Source organism: Glycine max, chromosome 15, assembly GCF_000004515.6.
Source record: "Glycine max cultivar Williams 82 chromosome 15, Glycine_max_v4.0, whole genome shotgun sequence".
NCBI classification, from domain to species: Eukaryota; Viridiplantae; Streptophyta; class Magnoliopsida; order Fabales; family Fabaceae; genus Glycine; species Glycine max.
Window position 1 is genome coordinate 44,287,164 of NC_038251.2, and position 18,489 is coordinate 44,305,652.

Here is an 18,489-nt window from a genome sequence, read left to right on the forward strand (position 1 = left end):
ATTTTAGAATCATTAGATTTGTTTTGATAATTTGCAACCGCCATTGATAAAATGCTTAAAATTTTTAGAATCATTAGATTTTTGTCATTAATTTAACAACAATTGATTTGATTCAATGCAATTTTTATTAAAAAAAAATATGTTTAAAACATTTTAGAACCATTAGATTTATTTTATTAATTTGTCAATAATCATTGGTTAAAATGCTTGAAATTAAATATTTAGTTTAGTATTTGTGATTTGAATAAATTTAAATTTAAAAAATTATTAAATTATATGAAAATTTACATGAACATTGCACGGGTTTTAATATGCTTAAAATTGATTACAATATATATAAGCAAACGATTAGAAAATATATTACTTCATTAGGTATCATAAGGGTTTTCTTTTGGTACAACCAGTTTTGTTTGGTACAGATATTATAAGTAAACATATAATTAAATTTTGAATAAATTTAAAATATATTAATATGCCTTTAATTTGTGTTTACTTTTAAAGGAATAATTTATATATGTAAACCCTATGTAAAAAGTAAAATGGTGGTATATTAAAAACCGTTTAATTATATAACGGATTGAGAAAATGATAAAGTTTTCATAATAACCACAATTGAAAGGCAGAGTTTCATATTAAAAACCACAATTAAAAAACATTTTGTTAAGTTAGAAGGTGAAGAATAACATTTAATGTTTAAATTAATCAATAACATATAATATTGATTTAAATTTTGTAATTCTTTTCTCAAAACATTTTAAATTTTATTGAAAATATGAACTAACCTCATTATTATTATCATAATTAAAAATGAAAAATAAAAAATAAAAAATATGACGCAGATGAATCTTTATCCTCTCTTTTATATATGGTATAGTCTTTCATGAGGTTTAGAGTCAAATGGCCGTAGGTGTATGTCTTCATTCTTTATCTTTTCATTTGTTGACTATTTTTTTTTATGTTGGCTTAAATTTTCTCTTCCTCATTTTGCTATCATGTTTGAGATAACAAAACCTTATTATAGATGATAAAACAGGTTCACTTTAAGTGTGTTTCATAATTATTTTCACCTTACATACAACATTAATTAAATTTAAAATATAAATAATATACAAATAAGACAACAATAACAATAGTAATAATAATCACCTTTATTATTATTTATGATACATAATGAATATTTATTATTCTTTAAGCTTTATATAAATTTATAACAGACACCAATAATGTCTTAAAATTGACTGTTATGAAAAATATATTATTATTATTATTATTATTATTATTATTATTATTATTATTATTATTATTATTATTATTATTATTATTATTATTATTACAACGTTACATTCTATTAGCAGGATAGGATAAAATTTTAGATGCTCTATGGTGGGAGGATTATGCAAATGGCCTTAGAATTTATTGATCAAAATCCAAATACACATGTAGTGCTGATCTTGCAATTAGAAAAAATGAAATTATTCAATAGTAATTCTTTGTAATAGATTTTATTAAAATATACTATTTGCTCATTTATTTATTATACATATATAATGTATAATACATTTTAAAATTATAATAAAATGTTTAATTAATATATTTTGAGGGCGAGCCTTGGTGCAACGATAAAGTTGTGTTTTGGTGACTTGTTGGTGATGGGTTCGAATCCGGAAACAGCCGGATTCCACCAGTACATGAATTGTGGTTTAGGTACTGTATATTCCTTTTTACAACTAACTTATTAATAATATTGTTTCCATACATTAAATAAAATTTAGTATTTATGTTGCTATTTTACTCTTAATTTGACAGTTATTTAAAATCAAATTAAGGTGAAATCTGTCTCAACGCCTTTGAACCAAATTTGATTTGATTAATAAATCAATTTTAAATAATAATATATTAATTATAATACTTAAATTAAAGTTATCAAAATTTTAAAATATATTTTTAGAAAAAAATATATCAAATTTAAAAAAACTTATATTTAATACCCAGTATTAAACTAATTCGTTATAAATCACGTTATTATTGCAAACAAAAAAGGAAAAATAAAATAATTCAATTAATGCTGTAAATTCATCATTCAATAATCATTTCACTCAAATTTCTCTTTATATCTTAACTAATTTTACCTCTCTTTCCTTTCATTTTCAAATCAATCTAAAATTTCTTTTTTCTCCAACTTTCCAATTTTCATTCCTACCATTTTTCTTTTAAAATTTTCCCTATATTAAAGAAAAAGAATACAAAAATGTAAAAATAAAAAATACCTTCTCACGTTGCTTCGGTCCTTTCTTCTCCCACCGTCCCAGGATTGAACTCAACTCAGGAAACTCGGAATCGTGGAATGAACGATGGAGGTTGCGATTACGAGAGGTTAGGGCATTTTGATTTTTGATTGTCTACTCTTCTTTTGATTCTGTTTTGTGAATTTTATGCTCTTTTCTTTTTTCTTTTCGTACATTCTGTGTGTGATTGAACATTTTGATTCTTCCCCTTTGATTCTCGGAAAAGTAATGGATTCCAAATGTTTTTGGAAAAAAGTCCGTTCTGTGTCTTGTCGCGTCCAAAATGCCGTTTCGTTGGGTCCGTAACAAGCGATTTTTGCCACTCCGCAATGCCGGTAACGTCGCGGTCCGATATCGAGATGTTGCAGACGATATTGCCGTTACTGACCGATAACTTTTTCAAAACCTTGAACCATTTTGTTGTTGGTTTTTTTTTTTTTTGGTGGTTTAGGTTTTCACGGATTATTATAATTTATATATTTTTTTCTCTCTTTTGCTGATTCATTGCCTAAAATCTATGAATCCTAGATATTTGATAGGACACGGATACAATACGTCTAAGATATTTTTGTAAAAAACAAAAAAACAAAACAAAAACTTATATATGGATGCAAAATAAAATGCAATTAGTGCTGGTGTTAAAATGCGATTATGCAAATGATCTTGAGTGTTGTTAAAACACTGCAGATATGCAGACTCTGTTTTTAGTCTGCAGATTGGGCCAGGGGTCTTGTGGAAAATCTTGTTTTATAAAAGGTTGGATACCCCTTGCACCCAATTTAATACATACAGTTTTCTTCTTTGCTTATAAAAGTAAAAATATTGGTAAAGAAAGAGTTGTTGAGTGGCAAAATAAATTTATTCAACAAAAGCATGGTTTGAGTAAAGCTGTTTTAAAGCATGGTTGGGGCATTTTTATTTTAAAATATTATCAAATACAAAAAAAATTCAGAAAAATGGGTCAAACAAATTATTTTTATGTAGCTGTATCTAAGCTTTGTCCAGCCATTCTAAGCCATATTTTAGCCATATCTAAGCCATGTCCTACAGTTTTTTTTTTTAAATATAAAAAACATTTGGATACTTTTTGGATATGTATCAGAGCATGTCGGAGGAGTATCGGTTTTCTGACACACGACACCGATGCTTTCTCATTTTGAAGTATCCGGCTTCATAGCCTAAATTGTGAATTTATGTCTTTATGAAAGGATGTAGGTTGGATACAATTCCTTAGGTGTTTTTAGTGCTATTCTCCATTCAGAATTGCAACAGAATTGCAATTTCACATCGGGAACCTCAGCCAACTTTTAATGTAAACATTTATTATGAGGAATATCGAGGTGAAACTCCATTTTTAATTGGAGAAAAAGTACCAAAATGTAACAGTGATACACAAGCAACAAGAAAAGGACAAGAAAAATAAATGGAAACAGGAGTTGTATTCATTAAAATTCCATTCCGAAGTACAATGCCAGTAATTGTAGAAAGGAATCACAGAGAAAGAAAGTAACTGGAACCCCAAAGAAGAATGAAATGATATCACATAATAACTGCCCCCCTCTCTGGCATGTTTTGGCTTCTTAAACTACTTTTGGGACCACACAAAATCAGCCAACCTGGAGTTAGTTATTCTGACCCTCATGCTACGCCTCTCTCCTTTCTCATTTGCCACATGTCTTTTTGCTTTGGTCCCACCTTTTCCTTCTTCATTTCCCTCTAAGGTTGCACTTGTTACATTACCTTCCCCTTTAAAAGAAACCTTGTCCTCAAGGTTGAAGTCAGGAAAAGTAAGTTTAATTGTTGAAGTATCTTCCCATGTAGCTTGATCATCTTCAAGACCTTCCCACTTAATTAGTTGTTGCTGCACTTGTTGGTGGTTCCTGAGAATGACCTTTGATTGTAAGACCATTTCTGGTTGTAAAACAGGTTGCATTTCGGAGTTTGTGATAGGTAATGACAAATAAGGTTGAGCATGATCTCCTTTACATAGTTTCAACTAAGAGCAATGAAAAACTGGATGGATTCTAGCAGATGGAGGTAAGAGAAGTTTGTAGCCTACTCCACCAATTTTCTCAATCACAGGAAATGGTCCAAAGTACCTTAGTGTGAGCAATGTTGTTAATGGCGGATGGCGGTTCATGGCGGAAAGTAAAAAATTCGCCATAAAAATATGGCAGATGGCGTAACGGAAAATAGCGGACAAAAAAAAACATAAATATAAATTCATTGAAATTGAAAAAAACAAAGGATTGCATTCAAATAAACTAAAAAAGTTTCATGAGTTCATACAATAATCAAGTACCAACACCAAATAAACTCATTAAAGAGTTCAAAATAAGAAAATGATAAAAACATAATGCAAAGTGCAAAGTGAAGGTTGAGGCTCTAATCATCTTCTCCAATCCCAACATAATCATCTTCGTTGTTATCATATGGTAATGGAGCATCTCCCTCTCCCTCTTCCCCATTAGACGCCTCAAAATTGACCATGATTTCTTCTTCTTCAGATTCAACATTAATATTCTCCTCAACATCTAGATCCTCATCATTTTCTTGGACTGCATTTTGCTTCCTTGATGAAAATCCAACAACCATTGCCTGTTTTTTTAGAAGTTTGGGCAGCAGCAACACTTGTTTTTTGCTTTTTCCCCCTAGTATACATCCTACACTCTCCAACCCCCGAAGCCTGATACACAGTTGCCCAATTTAGAGCATCATCATCTTCAAATATCAAATCATTTCCAGCATCATTATCATCATCTTGATCCATCTCTCCCACGAGCCATTCATTGCATACATCAATATCATTAAGAGAAATTGGATCAATTTCATCTCTTGCATTATATCTTTGCTTCAATTGTTGGTTGTATTTGACAAACACCAAATCATGCAACCTCTTGTGCTGAAGCCTATTTCTTTTTTTGGAATGAATCTACAACATAACAAATAAATGTTGATTTCAATCTCAAATATACTCCAAATAAAACTTGATCATCTAAATTAAATAAAATTAAAAAGTATAGTTCGAGTTTTGTCACAATTACTTGCTCAAACACACTCCAATTTCTTTCACATCCCGAAGCACTGCAAGTCACTCAAAATTTTAATAGCTAGCTTCTGCAAATTTGGAGTTTGTGACCCAAACATTCACCACCAATATGCTGCAATACCAATTACCAACCAAGAGCATAACTTAGAATTCTGAATTATAACACTAATACATAAAAAAATAGTATGATAAAAGTTTCTTACTAGGAGAATGGGTTTTCCTTTGAGCCATTGCAAAGTCGAAACCAAAGTGGTCAACACCAATCTTGTAAAGATGCAACTCGGTTAGAATTTTCTGTTGCACATCAAATTGTGGAATCAACTTCTTAATGCACTCAAACAAACCATTGGTGACCTCAAAATCAAACTCCAAGTCAGTGTTGTCATAAAAGAACTCTGGATTTAAGAAGTGGACAGCTGCATGCAATGGCCTATGAAGCTGACAATTCCATCTTTTATCAATGATTGCAAACACATCTTTGTACTTGCTTTCATTGTTGTTGAAAGACTTGATAATTGTTTCTTTTGCCTTGTCCATTGCTTCATAAATATAGCCCATGGCTGGTTTCCTTTCACCACCATCCACAAGACGAAGCACTTTCACAAGTGGAGCCATGACTTTAAGAGTGTAAACCACACTATTCCAAAAAGAAGGCATGAGCACTACCTTTGCAGCTTCTTTTCCCTTAGGCTCCTTAGATAGCTTGTTCAAGGTCCATTCATCAGAAGTAAACATCTTTCTAATATTGGTTTTCTCTTTGTGAAGCCTTTCCAAGGTTAGATAAGAAGTGACAAATCTAGTAATAGCATGTCTCACCAATTCCCTCTTGTTTGTAAAATTTCTCAACAAACTTAAGGTACTAGAATGGGCATAGATAAACCCAACTAGATTAATTGCCCTTCTAATTGTCTTCCTTATCAAGGGAAGCTTCCCAATATCTTTAAGCATCAAATCAATACAATGAGCTGCACAAGGAGTCCAATAAATATGTTTCCTTTTCTCCTCCAACAACTTACCCGCTAAAACATAGTTGCTCCCATTATCGGTTGCAACTTGAACAACATTCTCTTCTCCAACTTCCTCCACAATGGCATCAAGCAACTCAAAAAGCTTTTCACCTGTCTTTACAAAATCAGAGCCATTAACAGACTTCAAAAACATGGTACCAGCTTGAGAGTTAATCAAAAAATTAATGATGCATCTTTGTTTTCGATCAGTCCATGCATCGGACATAATAGTACAACCATACTTGACCCATTGCTCCCTATGGCCTTTCATCAAATTTTCAGTATATTCAACTTCCTTCTTCAAGAGTGGAACTCTGATGTCATGATAGCTAGGAATGGGCAAATGTGGCCCATATTGACCAATAGCTGCAACCATGTTCTCAAAGCTTTTCAATTTAATGAGGTTGAATGACAAACCTGCTTGGTACCAAAAGCGAGCAATATGTTGATGCACCTTCAATACTTCATTATTATCCATTGACTCTCTTATGTTCATTTGCCTTAGCATCTCCATTTTTCTCCGATTGATTGCATTTTTTGGATTCTTACAAAATTTGTCCATTGGTCCTTTTTTAGTCCCACACTTTGTCTTTGCACTTGCAGCAGCATTACAAGAGTCCGCAAACTCATCTTCTTCACTTCCATCACATTCAATTGGTTCACCAAATTCAAAATCTCTTATATTTGCCATATTACCACTGTCAGAAGTACTGTAAGTGGTCCCACTTTTTTTGATAGCCATATATTCCTTCAACTCTTCGACTACATTTGGGGGAGTTTTCTTGCAAGCTGCAACGTTGCCCGACTTCCCAATCAGGTGTTGTTTGGCTCGAGTTATTCCTCCCTTTGTGATTTTTTCCACAGAAATTACAAATAATGGTGTTTGTATCTCCTTCCACTAGTGAATGACAATATTTCCAGCCTGGGTCTGCCTTATTTTTCCTCGTTGCACTTGCAGTAGCAGCATCGGATGATGGTTCTGGTTCAGCCATTTAAAAGAGGACTGAACAGAAAAAAAAATGTGGTGTCAAATAGAAAAAAAAAAAATGGGACTGTTAAAAGTAAAAAAAGGGTGTCAAATAGCAAAAGGAAAAAAAAAGTTGTAGACAGAAAATAGGGGTGTCAAACAGCAAAAAGCCAAAAACAAAATTAAAAAAAATCAGGTTGACCCGTTCTCGCGAGACCTTCGTCTTCGTATAAGGGGTGTCACGACTGCGGCAAGGTGCGGGAGGGACGCGGCTGGGTGCAGGGGAGGGTCGCGGTTGGGTTCGCTTTTAGTTGGAAGGCTGTTCTGAATCACAGCTGCGTGGGAGGGTCGCTTTTAGTTGAATGAATAACCGGGTAGGGTTGGGTCGGGTCAGCCCAACTCCTACCGCGGACAAAAAGCAAAATGAATCCGCCATTTCCGCCACCCCGCCATAACCGCCATGACCGCCATGGCGCCGCCATCCCAAACCCGCCACGCCACCGCTATTCGGTGGCGTTTTTTCGAAAATCCGCCACGAAAATCCGCCATGGCGTCGCCATGGTCGCCATTTAACAACACTGAGTGTGAGTTTCTGATTTTTTCTCAAGGACACTGAATGCTGCTTATATTGTTGAAGTTTCACTAATACCATGTCACCAATTGCCAACTGAAAAGGCTTTCTTCTTGCATCAGCATATTTCTTCATGTGTTTTTGTGCTTTCTGTAAATTCACCTTCAATCTACTAATTGCAGCATCTCTTTGCATTAGCTGTTCTTGAACACTAGGAGGGTCTTGATTGTTGAATGTGTACTTGATTAAAGGAGGTGGTTCACAACCATAAACTTCTTTGAAAGGAGTTATGCCAGTGCTGTGATGAAAGGAAGAATTGTACCAAAATTCTGCCCACGGCAACAGTTTATACCACTACTTAGGATTCTCAAAGGTAAAACACCTTAAAGACATCTCAATGCATTTGTTCAAAGCCTCAGACTGCCCATCTGTTTGTGGATGGTATGCAGTGCTTAATTTCAAAGTAGTGCCACTCAACTTAAACAAGTGTTGCCAAAAATGACTAGTAAACACCTTATCTCGATCAGAGACAATTGTCCTTGGAAATCCATGCAGCTTTATTATAGTTTTCATGAACAACTCAACAACTTGTTTGCTATTAAAGTCAGACTTCAAACTAGCCAAATGAGCATACTTGGAAAGTCTATCAATGACTACCATAATGACCGTATGTCCATTGGAAGAAGGAAGGCCAGTGATGAAATCCATAGCTACATCTTCCCAGATTTGGTCTAGAATTGGTAGTGTTTTAAGCAAGCCTGATGGTAACGCTGTATCATGTTTAGCCTGTTGACAAATGAGACAACTCTGGACAAACTCCTTGATGTCTTGCTGCATACCATGCCAATAAAACTGAGAAGCAATTCTCTAGAATGTTCTGGTAAATCTGGAGTGTCCTCCCAACAATGTACTGTGAAACTCATACAAAATTTTCTTTACCACTTCATGACCTCATGGTAACACCAGACGACCTTTCCAATACAACAAGTTATCAAAAATTTAATAACTCGAATTTAGAGGCTTGTTCTGCAAACAAAGGTGCATAATTAGACTCAATTGTTTGTCCTGTGCGAGGGCTTCCCTCAATTCTGGAATCAGCTGTAACTTAGGTTGAGATATAGCCATCATAAAAGATCTAGAAAGAGAATCAGCAACTACATTCTCTTTTCCTGACTTATACTCAATGGTGAAATCATAACCAATCAACTTATGCAACCAGTTTTGCTGCTCAGGTGTGTGAACAACTTGATCAGTGAGTGACTTAAGGCTTTTCTGATCTGTCTTGATGACAAATTTGTGACCAAGCAGATAATGCCTGAATTTTGCTATTGCTTCAGTAATAGCAAAGAATTCCCTTGCATAAGCTGATTGTTTTTGCATTCTAACATTCAGCTTTTTTGAAAAGTAAGCAATGGGGTGTTGCATTTGACTCAGTACAACACCTACACCTATTCCAGATGCATCTGTTTCCAAGGTAAAAGGCTTTGAAAAGTCTGGTAGGGCTAAAACTGGTGCTTGTGTGATAACATTTTTGAACTTGTTGAAAGCTTCATCTGCATCTACTCCCCACAGGAATTTATCTTTCTTAAGCAAATTAGTCAAAGGTGCTGTAATGACTGCATAAGATTTGATAAATTTTATGTAATATCTAGTGAGCCCGAGAAAGCATCTTAATTTTTTAATGTTAACAGGTGTTGGCCAATCCAAAACTGCATGTACTTTGTCTTTATCCGTTGACACACCTTAGCCTGAAACAGTATGTCCCAGGTAATCCACTTTTGGCAACCCGAATGAACATTTGGATAGTTTGGCATATAAGTGGTGCTTCTGCAGCAATTGAAGGACTAGTTCCAAATGTAAAAGATGCTCTTTCCAGGTAGAACTGTATACTAATATATCATCAAAGAAAACTAGGACAAATTTTCTAAGGAAGTCTTTGAAAACATCATTCATGAGGCTTTGGAAGGTAGTAGGGGCGTTGGTAAGTCCAAATGGCATGACTAACCATTCATAGTGCCCTTGATGAGTTCTAAAAGCAGTTTTGTGTCTATCCTCAGCAGCCACGAGAATTTGGTGATAACCTGATCTCAGGTCAAGTTTGGAAAAATAATTAGAGCCATATAACTCATCAATGAGTTCATCAACAGTTGAGATTGGGAAGCTGTCCTTAATTGTTATTGCATTCAAGGCTCTATAATCGGTACAAAACTGCCATGTTCCATCATTTTTCTTTACCAAAATGATGGGTGAAGAAAATGGACTAGTGCTAGGTGTGATGATGCCTGCAGTAAGCATTTTTTGTACCATAGTTTCAATCTGCTGTTTTTGACTGTGGGGATATCTATAAGGTCTCACCTTCACTGGTTTGGCATCCTTTACCAATGGAATGGCATGATTTTGAGTTCTTGAAGGAGGTAATTCAGTAGGCACAACAAAGATACTTCTATAATTATGCAACAACATCACCAAATCTGGTTCCATATCTTTAGGTAATTCGAGCCATTTATCTTGAGGCACATCTTGTTGCTTATACTGCAAGGTAAAAACTGCAGCTATAGCATGTGTATGATTCATTCTCTTCAGTTGGTTAAATTGAGCAGAGCCCGGTAATTTAGGGAGATCACCACGTAATGTGACAAACTGATTATCCTTGTAGAACTTCAAGGTAAGCTGGCTATAATCAGAAACATGAGGATCCAATGTAGCAAGCCATGTGGCTCCAAGTACCAAATCAACACCAGCAATTGGTAGGAGGTAAACAAGTAATTTGAGAGAATGACCTTGAACCATGACTTCTAGTTGCTTCACCAAACCTTCAGCAACTAATGAGTTTCCATTTCCCACAAGGACTTGGAAATTGGAAGTAGGTTCAATTGGAAGCTTTAGACAATTAGCAATCCTAGGTTGCAAAAAGTTGTCTGAACTACCACTATCAAGTAATATCTGAACCACCATGCCACTAATTGTACCACTAAACTTCATAGTTCCTAGGCCCGAGGAACCTTTAAGGGCATTATAAGATAGGTTTCAAATTTCCCATGGCTTCCTCAATTCTAGGAGGTGGGTCCGGTTGCACTTCAACATTTTCATCCTCATCGATTTGCAACAGTAAGTATTGCCGACTAGGACACCTATGAGAAGAAGTGAACTTCTCATCACATGTATAGCATAGCCCTTTCTCCCTTTGAATCTGCATTTCAGCTGGTGACATTCTTCTAACATTTCCTGGTTTTGGAAATTTGGAATTGTAATTCATGTTGGGGCATGGAAGTAAGAGTGGTAGGCTTGTGGATTTGATTGACTGAGAAGAAGGTAGGCTTGTGTTTATGTTTGTGTTTGGGGTTGTGTTTTGGTTACAATTTTGGTAGGGACTTTGAAATGGCTTGTGCTTGGGTAAGTATTTCTCCTCAAATAGCTTGGCCAGAGATACACATCGTAGTAGTGTAGTTGGTGATTGGGCTATTACATCACGTTGAATATCAAATTTAAGTCCTCCCACAAAGCAATCAGTCAAAGCTTCACTAGTAACACCCTGTACGCGGTTTGCAAGGGCAATGAACTGAGTGTAATAATCGTGAACAGATCCTATTTGTGACAATTTGAATAACTGAGATCTAGTAAATTCATATGGAGATGGACCAAATTCCAGTTCTAAAGCACGAGTAAAATCAATCCATGACTGAAATGGAGTAGATTGATTAGTCATTTGGAACCAGGGAACTATCTCTTTTTCCATGTGAATTGCAGCAATGGTAAGACGTTGAGTATCCGGAGTGTTGTAGTCAAAAAATTGCTCAGCCTTGAAAATCCACTGAAGAACTTCAGATCCGTCGAAACGAGGAAAGTCAAGTTTCACATTGCGCACCTGAAACGGTGGAGGAGATGGTGAACCTCCAATGGAGTTGTTTCCCGCTATGTTCATGTGCAGATTCGCACCAGAGTTGTTGTTCGATTTGAGCAATGTGTCCATCGCAGCCTCTAGAGTTTCGAATCGAGCTTTGTTCTCTTGCCTATCGGCTTCTAACATCTCAAGCAGCTTGGACATGTTCACAGAAAGCTCCTTAAGACGTGTATTATCTGCCATGTTCGAAGAATGAAAGCACCAAGTGTAACAGTGATACCACAAGCAACAAGAAAAGGACAAGAAAAAGAAATGGAAACAGGAGTTGTATTCATTAAAATTCCATTCCAAAGTACAATGCCAGTAATTGTAGAAAGGAATCACAGAGAAAGTAACTGGAACCCCAAAGAAGAAGGAAATGATATCACATAATAACTGCCCCCCTCTCTGTCACGTTTTGGCTTCTTAAACTACTTTTGGGACCACACAAAATCAGCCAACCTGGAGTTAGTTATTCTGGCCCTACGCCTCTCTCCTTCCTCATTTGCCACGTGTCTTCTTGCTTTGGTCCCACCTTTTCCTTCTTCATTTCCCTCTAAGGCTGCACTTGTTACACAAAAGTGCCTAAGGAACTGCATCTAAGTTTTTTTTTCCTGAAAGGATTTTAGTGCATAGGTTTGATTAAATTAAAACTATTTGTATATTAGTACTTATAGTTATATGCTCTATACATGCATTATCTTTATCTTTAAATAATATCTCATTTTGTTTTTAATATGGTTATGTTTAGCTAGCTCAAGCCTTTTTTGGTGGAACTTGTGTTTTGGTAATCTTCATCTTCCTTATTTAGTTTAATAATTCAGAATAAACACTTTGTCTTTGTTTCTGTGTGGACTGCTATATCTTGGTATCATGTCAAAATGGTCACGTAATATTCACTGCAAATGCTGTGTATCCCTTTTACACATTTGGTTCATGTTGATATGGATTACGACACGCTTCTTTGGATGTTTTTAATGCAAATTTATAAAGCAAGTACTGTCAGTGGCTACTATTGACTCCATTATTTTTTGTCACATAATTTGGTAGAACAATAACTATTACTTATCAATCAATAATTTAAGATTGAAAATAAAACCACACCGACTGTGTTCATCACATATGAGCGGCCAAAACAAATTTGATTTTTGTTTCTTTTCTTTAATTACAGACCCATGGTGCTTCGTGGAAACATTCTTCTTTTCTGCCCCAGCTTAATGTGATAATGGAAATATGACACTATCCTTTAGAGAAAAACTGCATCTAATTAAGCTACTACTCACAGGACAGATAATGGTGTGAATTTGGCTTGATTTTCACCAATGGGTTGATTTACAGAACTTTCACGTGGTATTTGTTTCATATGGGTCAAACTAGCATTTGACTTGCCTTTAGGTGAAAAGTTGTAAGCATTTTTCTGATAATTGGTACAACTGGAACACTTCACTGTAGAATCATTGGAAATCCTAACTTGTAGCAGAGTATATCTGTACTTTGAATTTAAGTATGGTTTGTTCTTTTTGTGATTCATGTTTTACGGTGTCATTTGTAGCTAAGAGGAATGATGGAGGAAATTCCTGGGAATGAAGAAGCTGCTGAGCCTCCAGCATCATCTCAATCACCTGCTGATGTGCCACATAATATGGAAACAGAACGAATGACTGCTACAAAGTATTCTATTATCAGTAGGAATGGGGTTGGGACCACAGGAAAACACTTACCTTTACTTGTGAATCTCTTCGAAGTTGTTGTAAATGTTCCAGACACAGTATTTTTCCAGTATAGTGTATGTTGACCATTTCTGTCTCTGCAATTTCACTTATATCTTATCTTGGACTTTAGCTTATTGAAGGATTTCCAGGTTTCTATTAACTTTGAAGATAAACGAGCTGTTGAAAGCAAGGGCATTGGGAGAAAAGTGATTGATAAGCTTTATCAAACATACTCTTCTGAACTTGGTTGCAAAAGGTTTGTATACGATGGAGGGAAAACTTTGTACACAGTGGGTCCTCTGCCGCTAAATAAGTATGAGCTCAAAGTGTTGCTGGAGAAATCATTTACAAAACGGTATGTCTTGTGTATGACTGTCTTATTTGCATCATGTTTTATTTTTCCCTTAAATCTCACTGTTCCAACTCTAGCAGCAGTGCCGACTGCGAGAGTCCTGGTGCTAACGGAAGCCTTCATGAGGAAACTAAAAGAACCCCGTTATATTTTTCCCTTACACTATTTATTTTTTCTAGATGTGTCAACAACTGTTATCATAAAACCTGGACCTGTAATAGAATCCCATTATATTGACTGGGAAAAGGTGACAAACTTGTACATATGGTTCATGAATCTGCATTAATAATTGCCCGTGTTTTTTTTCCAATTTTTGGTAATCTGTAGGCCAAAAAAATGCTTAAAAATTTAAGGGTGCAATCTACTCATCATAACCAGGAATTTAAAATTTCTGGGTTGAGTGAGAAACCATGTATTCAGCAACTGTAAGTGCTTGTTTTTTTATAAGTCAAGTGTCTATTATATTTATATTTACTAGAAACAAAAAAAAGGAAACAAAATCTTAGGGGTCTCTTGACACAAAAAACTATTGAGTCTGATTTCTTCCTCAGTTTTAATATGAAGGTTAAAAATGATGACGACAATAGTGAAGGGCAGACAGTGGATATTACTGTTTATGAATATTTTGCCAAACGCTGTGGCATAGAGCTGACCTCATCTGCTTATCTTCCATGTCTTGATGTTGGGAAACCAAAATGGCCCATCTATCTTCCCTTGGAGGTTTGTTGATATTTTGATCTTGGCTAAACCTTGTGGTTCATATTTTGTATCAATTTTATTATTTTGCTTCAACAGTTTAGCCATTTGAACCAATTATGTCTGATTATTATTTTCTTCCCTTTTCTTTACTTTTGGTGGAATAGCTATGTTCACTTGTTTCCCTCCAACGGTATACAAAGGTTTTATCTCCGATGCAAAGAGCGTCTTTAGTTGAAAAATCATGCCAAAAGCCTCAAGATAGAATCAAAATTCTGAAAAGTGTAAGTTTATAATTATTGATATATTGTTCAATTTTATCATTTATATGTTAAACTCATTAAAATATATAGGCTGTAGGAAATTGCTACAACGATGATCCTGTTCTTTCTTCATGTGGCATTTTTATTGAGAAACAATTGAGTCTGATTGAAGGTTGTGTTCTTGAGACACCAAAGGTATGCATTGATCGATTATATATTTCACATTTTTGTGTGCACAGGATATATAGTTGAGGAGAGATAAAAGAGAAAATGGTGTAAAGGAGGTGGTTAGTCAAGTGTCTGTTAGTGAGGGAGGAACCACATTGACTAGATTTTCAACCAAGTCCCAATTCTATTTCACCAAATGACTAGATTTTATTTCTTTTTTATTTTATTTGATTAATCCATTTCAAATGTACTTAAATATCTATGCAGAACATTGAACGGCCATATACTTTGATAGAGGAGGAACCACAGTTGAGAAAATCTAACCCTGTTGCAAGGGTTGAAAGAATGTTTGACCTGCTTGCATCAAAACTGAATAGAGAACCAAAGTTGATTCTGTGTCTTGCCAGAGAGGAAACATTGTGATATATATGGTATATCATTAGGCAAATGTTTCTACGGTGTCTTTAACATTAAATATTATTTGTTCACCTTATGCTCATTCATCAACTTTAGGGCCTTGGAAAAAGAAGTGTTTGAGTGAAATTGGGGTTGTCACACAGTGCATTGCCCCTGTCAAGATCACTGATCAATACCTTACTAATGTACTTCTTAAAATCAATTCTAAGGTAACTGAGTACTTTATAACTGTGATATTTGTACAAATATAACTATTTTTGACTCGATAGCATCATGTATAGTTTAAATAATTTTTTATGCCTGCAATAGCTTGGAGGAATAAATTCTCTGTTGACAATAGAGCATTCTGGGCATCTTCCCCTGATTAAGGATACCCCAACAATGATTTTGGGGATGGATGTCTCTCACAATTTGCCTGGTCGATTAGATAGTCCATCAATAGCATTGATCAATTTTAAGGGCATTTGAGCTGGTATCGGGTTTGAAAATCAATTTTGCTAAGAGTAGTTTTGGAGCATTTGGGGTTTCTGATCAGTGGAAGCATGATGTGGCCAAGTATTAGAATTGCAGCTGTTTGACTCTTTTGTGTATCTCGGCATACCTATAGGGACTAATCCGAGGCGACGACAGATGTGGGATACCATTATCTACAAATGTGAGAGGAAATTGGCAAAATGGAAACAATGACATATATCATGGGGGGGGGGGGGGGGGGAGGGTGGGAGAGTGACACTCATACAGGCTGTGCTAACATCAATTCCAATTTATCTTTTCTCTTTTTTCAGGGTGCCAAAATCAGTGGTGGACAAATTCTTAAGGCTGCAGCGAAGTTTCCTATGGGGAGGTGGACCAGACCACAAAAAGATTGCGTGGATTAAATGGAAATCAGTATGCTTACCAAAAGAAAAGGGAGGCTTGGGCATATAGGATATTGACACATTCAACCTTGCACTACTTGAAAAATGGAAGTGGCAATTAATGCAAGAAAAAGGATAGCAGTGGATCAGAGTTTTGGAATCCAAATACGGTGGATGGAGGAACCTTGATGAACCAGGAAACACAGGAAAGCAATTTGTTTGGTGGAGGGATCTAAAACAAGCTTTTAATCAATCACAACAAGGAATGGTCATTCAAAATAACATGAGATGGAAGGTGGGAGGTGGTGATAAAATTAGATTCTGGAAAGACAAGTGGATTCACCAAGAGGAAACACTAGCAGAAAGGTATCCCTGGCTGTTTCTCATATCATCACAGCAGAAAATGTTCCAGAAAATGTTCCTCCTGGTATACTTATCTTATTCACTTGCATACGGTATCACCCAGGATCGTTGTAATATAAGTTTTCCTCTTCAGGGATGGTTGTGGACACAACAATCACACATCCAAGAAATTATGATTTTTACATGTGTGCTCATGCAGGGATGCTTTTAAGTTTATCTATCTAGTTTCCCCACCCTGTTTTCTTCATTTATATCCATTTTACAAGCATTTTAGTTGCATGTGGTAATGGTGAAGTATTTGTCGACCAATTAAATTGCTGATGTTTCAACTTTCTCACGTGCTTTTTTTTTCTGTTTCCTCACCAAATAATAGGGAACATCCAGGCCTGTACATTATCATGTGCTACTTGATGAGATTGGTTTCTCGGCAGATGGCTTGCAAAATTTTATCCATTCACTGTCCTATGTGTATGCATTCTACCTTTTTGTTTTTACAAAGTTTCACCTACCCCTGAATTGACCTGATTAGTAGCCTATGCCTGTGTATTCTTATTTCAGGAACCAAAGGAGCACAATTGCAACCTCAGTTGGTAATTTAATCTACTCTGATAAATAACTGTCAGAATTGTCTTTTTGTGAGAAAAATAGTTAATTTATGTTTTATAATAATTTCCTCTCATTTTTTTTCTTCAGTGGCACCCATATGTTATGCTCACCATGCTTCAGAGGGAAACATTCCCATCCCTGAGCTTCCAATGTTGCATAGGAATGTCAGGAGTTCCATGTTCTTCTGTTGAGGTGTGTAGATGACAGGTGCTAGTAAATACATTTAGATTGATCAAAAAGTGTAAATGTACATTTAGTATACCTTTAAACATATGAAGCCCAAATTTTGTTTGATGGGGAGGTGGAATCGTGGGCTTGTGTACAGTCTACATACTAGTGATATGATTTGTCATTTTGAGACATCAATCATGGTAATTGAGTCGCATTGGCTTGCATATATTGCTACTAAGAAATAGTTCTCCCCCTCCCCCTCGTTTTTTTAGAAAAATGCTTGGTTAGACATTTGGGGAGCTTATAAGCTCCTTTGAATAACTATAAGTTTGGCGCACCAAGGTTTTGGATAGAGTCATCAAAATGGGTCTAAACCCTACGGGCCAACCTGACTCACCATGAGTTTGGACCAGGACAGAAAAAGCAAGCAAATTTCACAATTGGTTCAAAAATTGAACTTGACTCACCTCAATCTTGGTTCATCCAGATCGAATTAATCCACCAACCTACCTAAATAATTACACAAGTCTAAACTAAAATAAAGTTAATTTAGTAGACATGATAATGTCTTCTTGTAGGTGTGGATTGTGGATAGTGGAAGATTTAATTTAACTAATATTTTTTTAATTCATTCAAATTTATTTTTCTAACAAATGTAATTTTTAAAATTTTAGGTAGGTTAATGGACCAACTTGTTTAATCCACAACTTGTGGTGGGTTGGGTTAGACATTTTTTTTTTTCCAGACTAAACCTTAAGTTAGCGAGTTGTGGGTTGGTCCATTTATAGGATGAGTTAAGGTGGGTCAGATCCAACGGATAGGATTAATCCAGTTCTAGTTTTAAGGAAGCATATAAAGTTATTTTGATCAAAGTTTGTTTGGTACAAAGTCTATTTCCCTTAAGTTACTTCAAGTAGTTTATATTAATATTTTAGTAACTTATGAAAAATAACTTAGCTTATAAGCTATTAACTTTTTTTTTCTTCTCAATTTTATTTGCCATTTTGTTTTATCCTTTTATTCATTTTAAAAAACCTCTTATCTAATTTTATCAATTATTGATTAAAAAAATTAAAAATGATTTGCTTTGTATCTATGTTTTGTAATCATGTGAGACATATAGAT

General features: G+C 35.2%; 2 protein-coding genes and 1 pseudogene across 6 annotated transcripts; 2 read left to right on the forward strand and 1 right to left on the reverse strand.

Annotated features, from left to right (window-relative positions):
• The first annotated feature begins 2,207 nt into the window (after positions 1 to 2,207).
• On the forward strand, positions 2,208 to 16,070 carry LOC102664680 (protein argonaute 4B-like; annotated as a pseudogene).
• LOC102659983 (uncharacterized) lies at positions 4,671 to 7,083 on the reverse strand. The gene is made up of 4 exons (XM_006598527.1): positions 5,538 to 7,083; positions 5,330 to 5,369; positions 4,963 to 5,194; positions 4,671 to 4,883 (listed from the first exon to the last, which is right to left on the reverse strand). Exons 1-4 carry the CDS (start codon positions 7,081 to 7,083, stop codon positions 4,671 to 4,673), a joined length of 2,031 nt encoding a protein of 676 aa, XP_006598590.1.
• Positions 16,071 to 17,559, forward strand: LOC121172682 (protein argonaute 4B). 5 transcript variants are annotated; one of them, XM_041009669.1, is made up of 5 exons: positions 16,071 to 16,651; positions 16,721 to 16,794; positions 16,961 to 17,055; positions 17,146 to 17,177; positions 17,281 to 17,559. In XM_041009669.1, exons 2-5 carry the CDS (start codon positions 16,723 to 16,725, stop codon positions 17,382 to 17,384), a joined length of 303 nt encoding a protein of 100 aa, XP_040865603.1. In that variant the 5' UTR covers positions 16,071 to 16,651; positions 16,721 to 16,722; the 3' UTR covers positions 17,385 to 17,559. The 5 variants fall into 5 exon arrangements, with proteins under 5 accessions (XP_040865603.1, XP_040865602.1, XP_040865601.1 ...); XM_041009668.1 differs by having other exon boundaries at positions 16,071 to 16,794; XM_041009667.1 differs by lacking the exon at positions 16,961 to 17,055.
• The last annotated feature ends 930 nt before the right edge of the window (positions 17,560 to 18,489 follow it).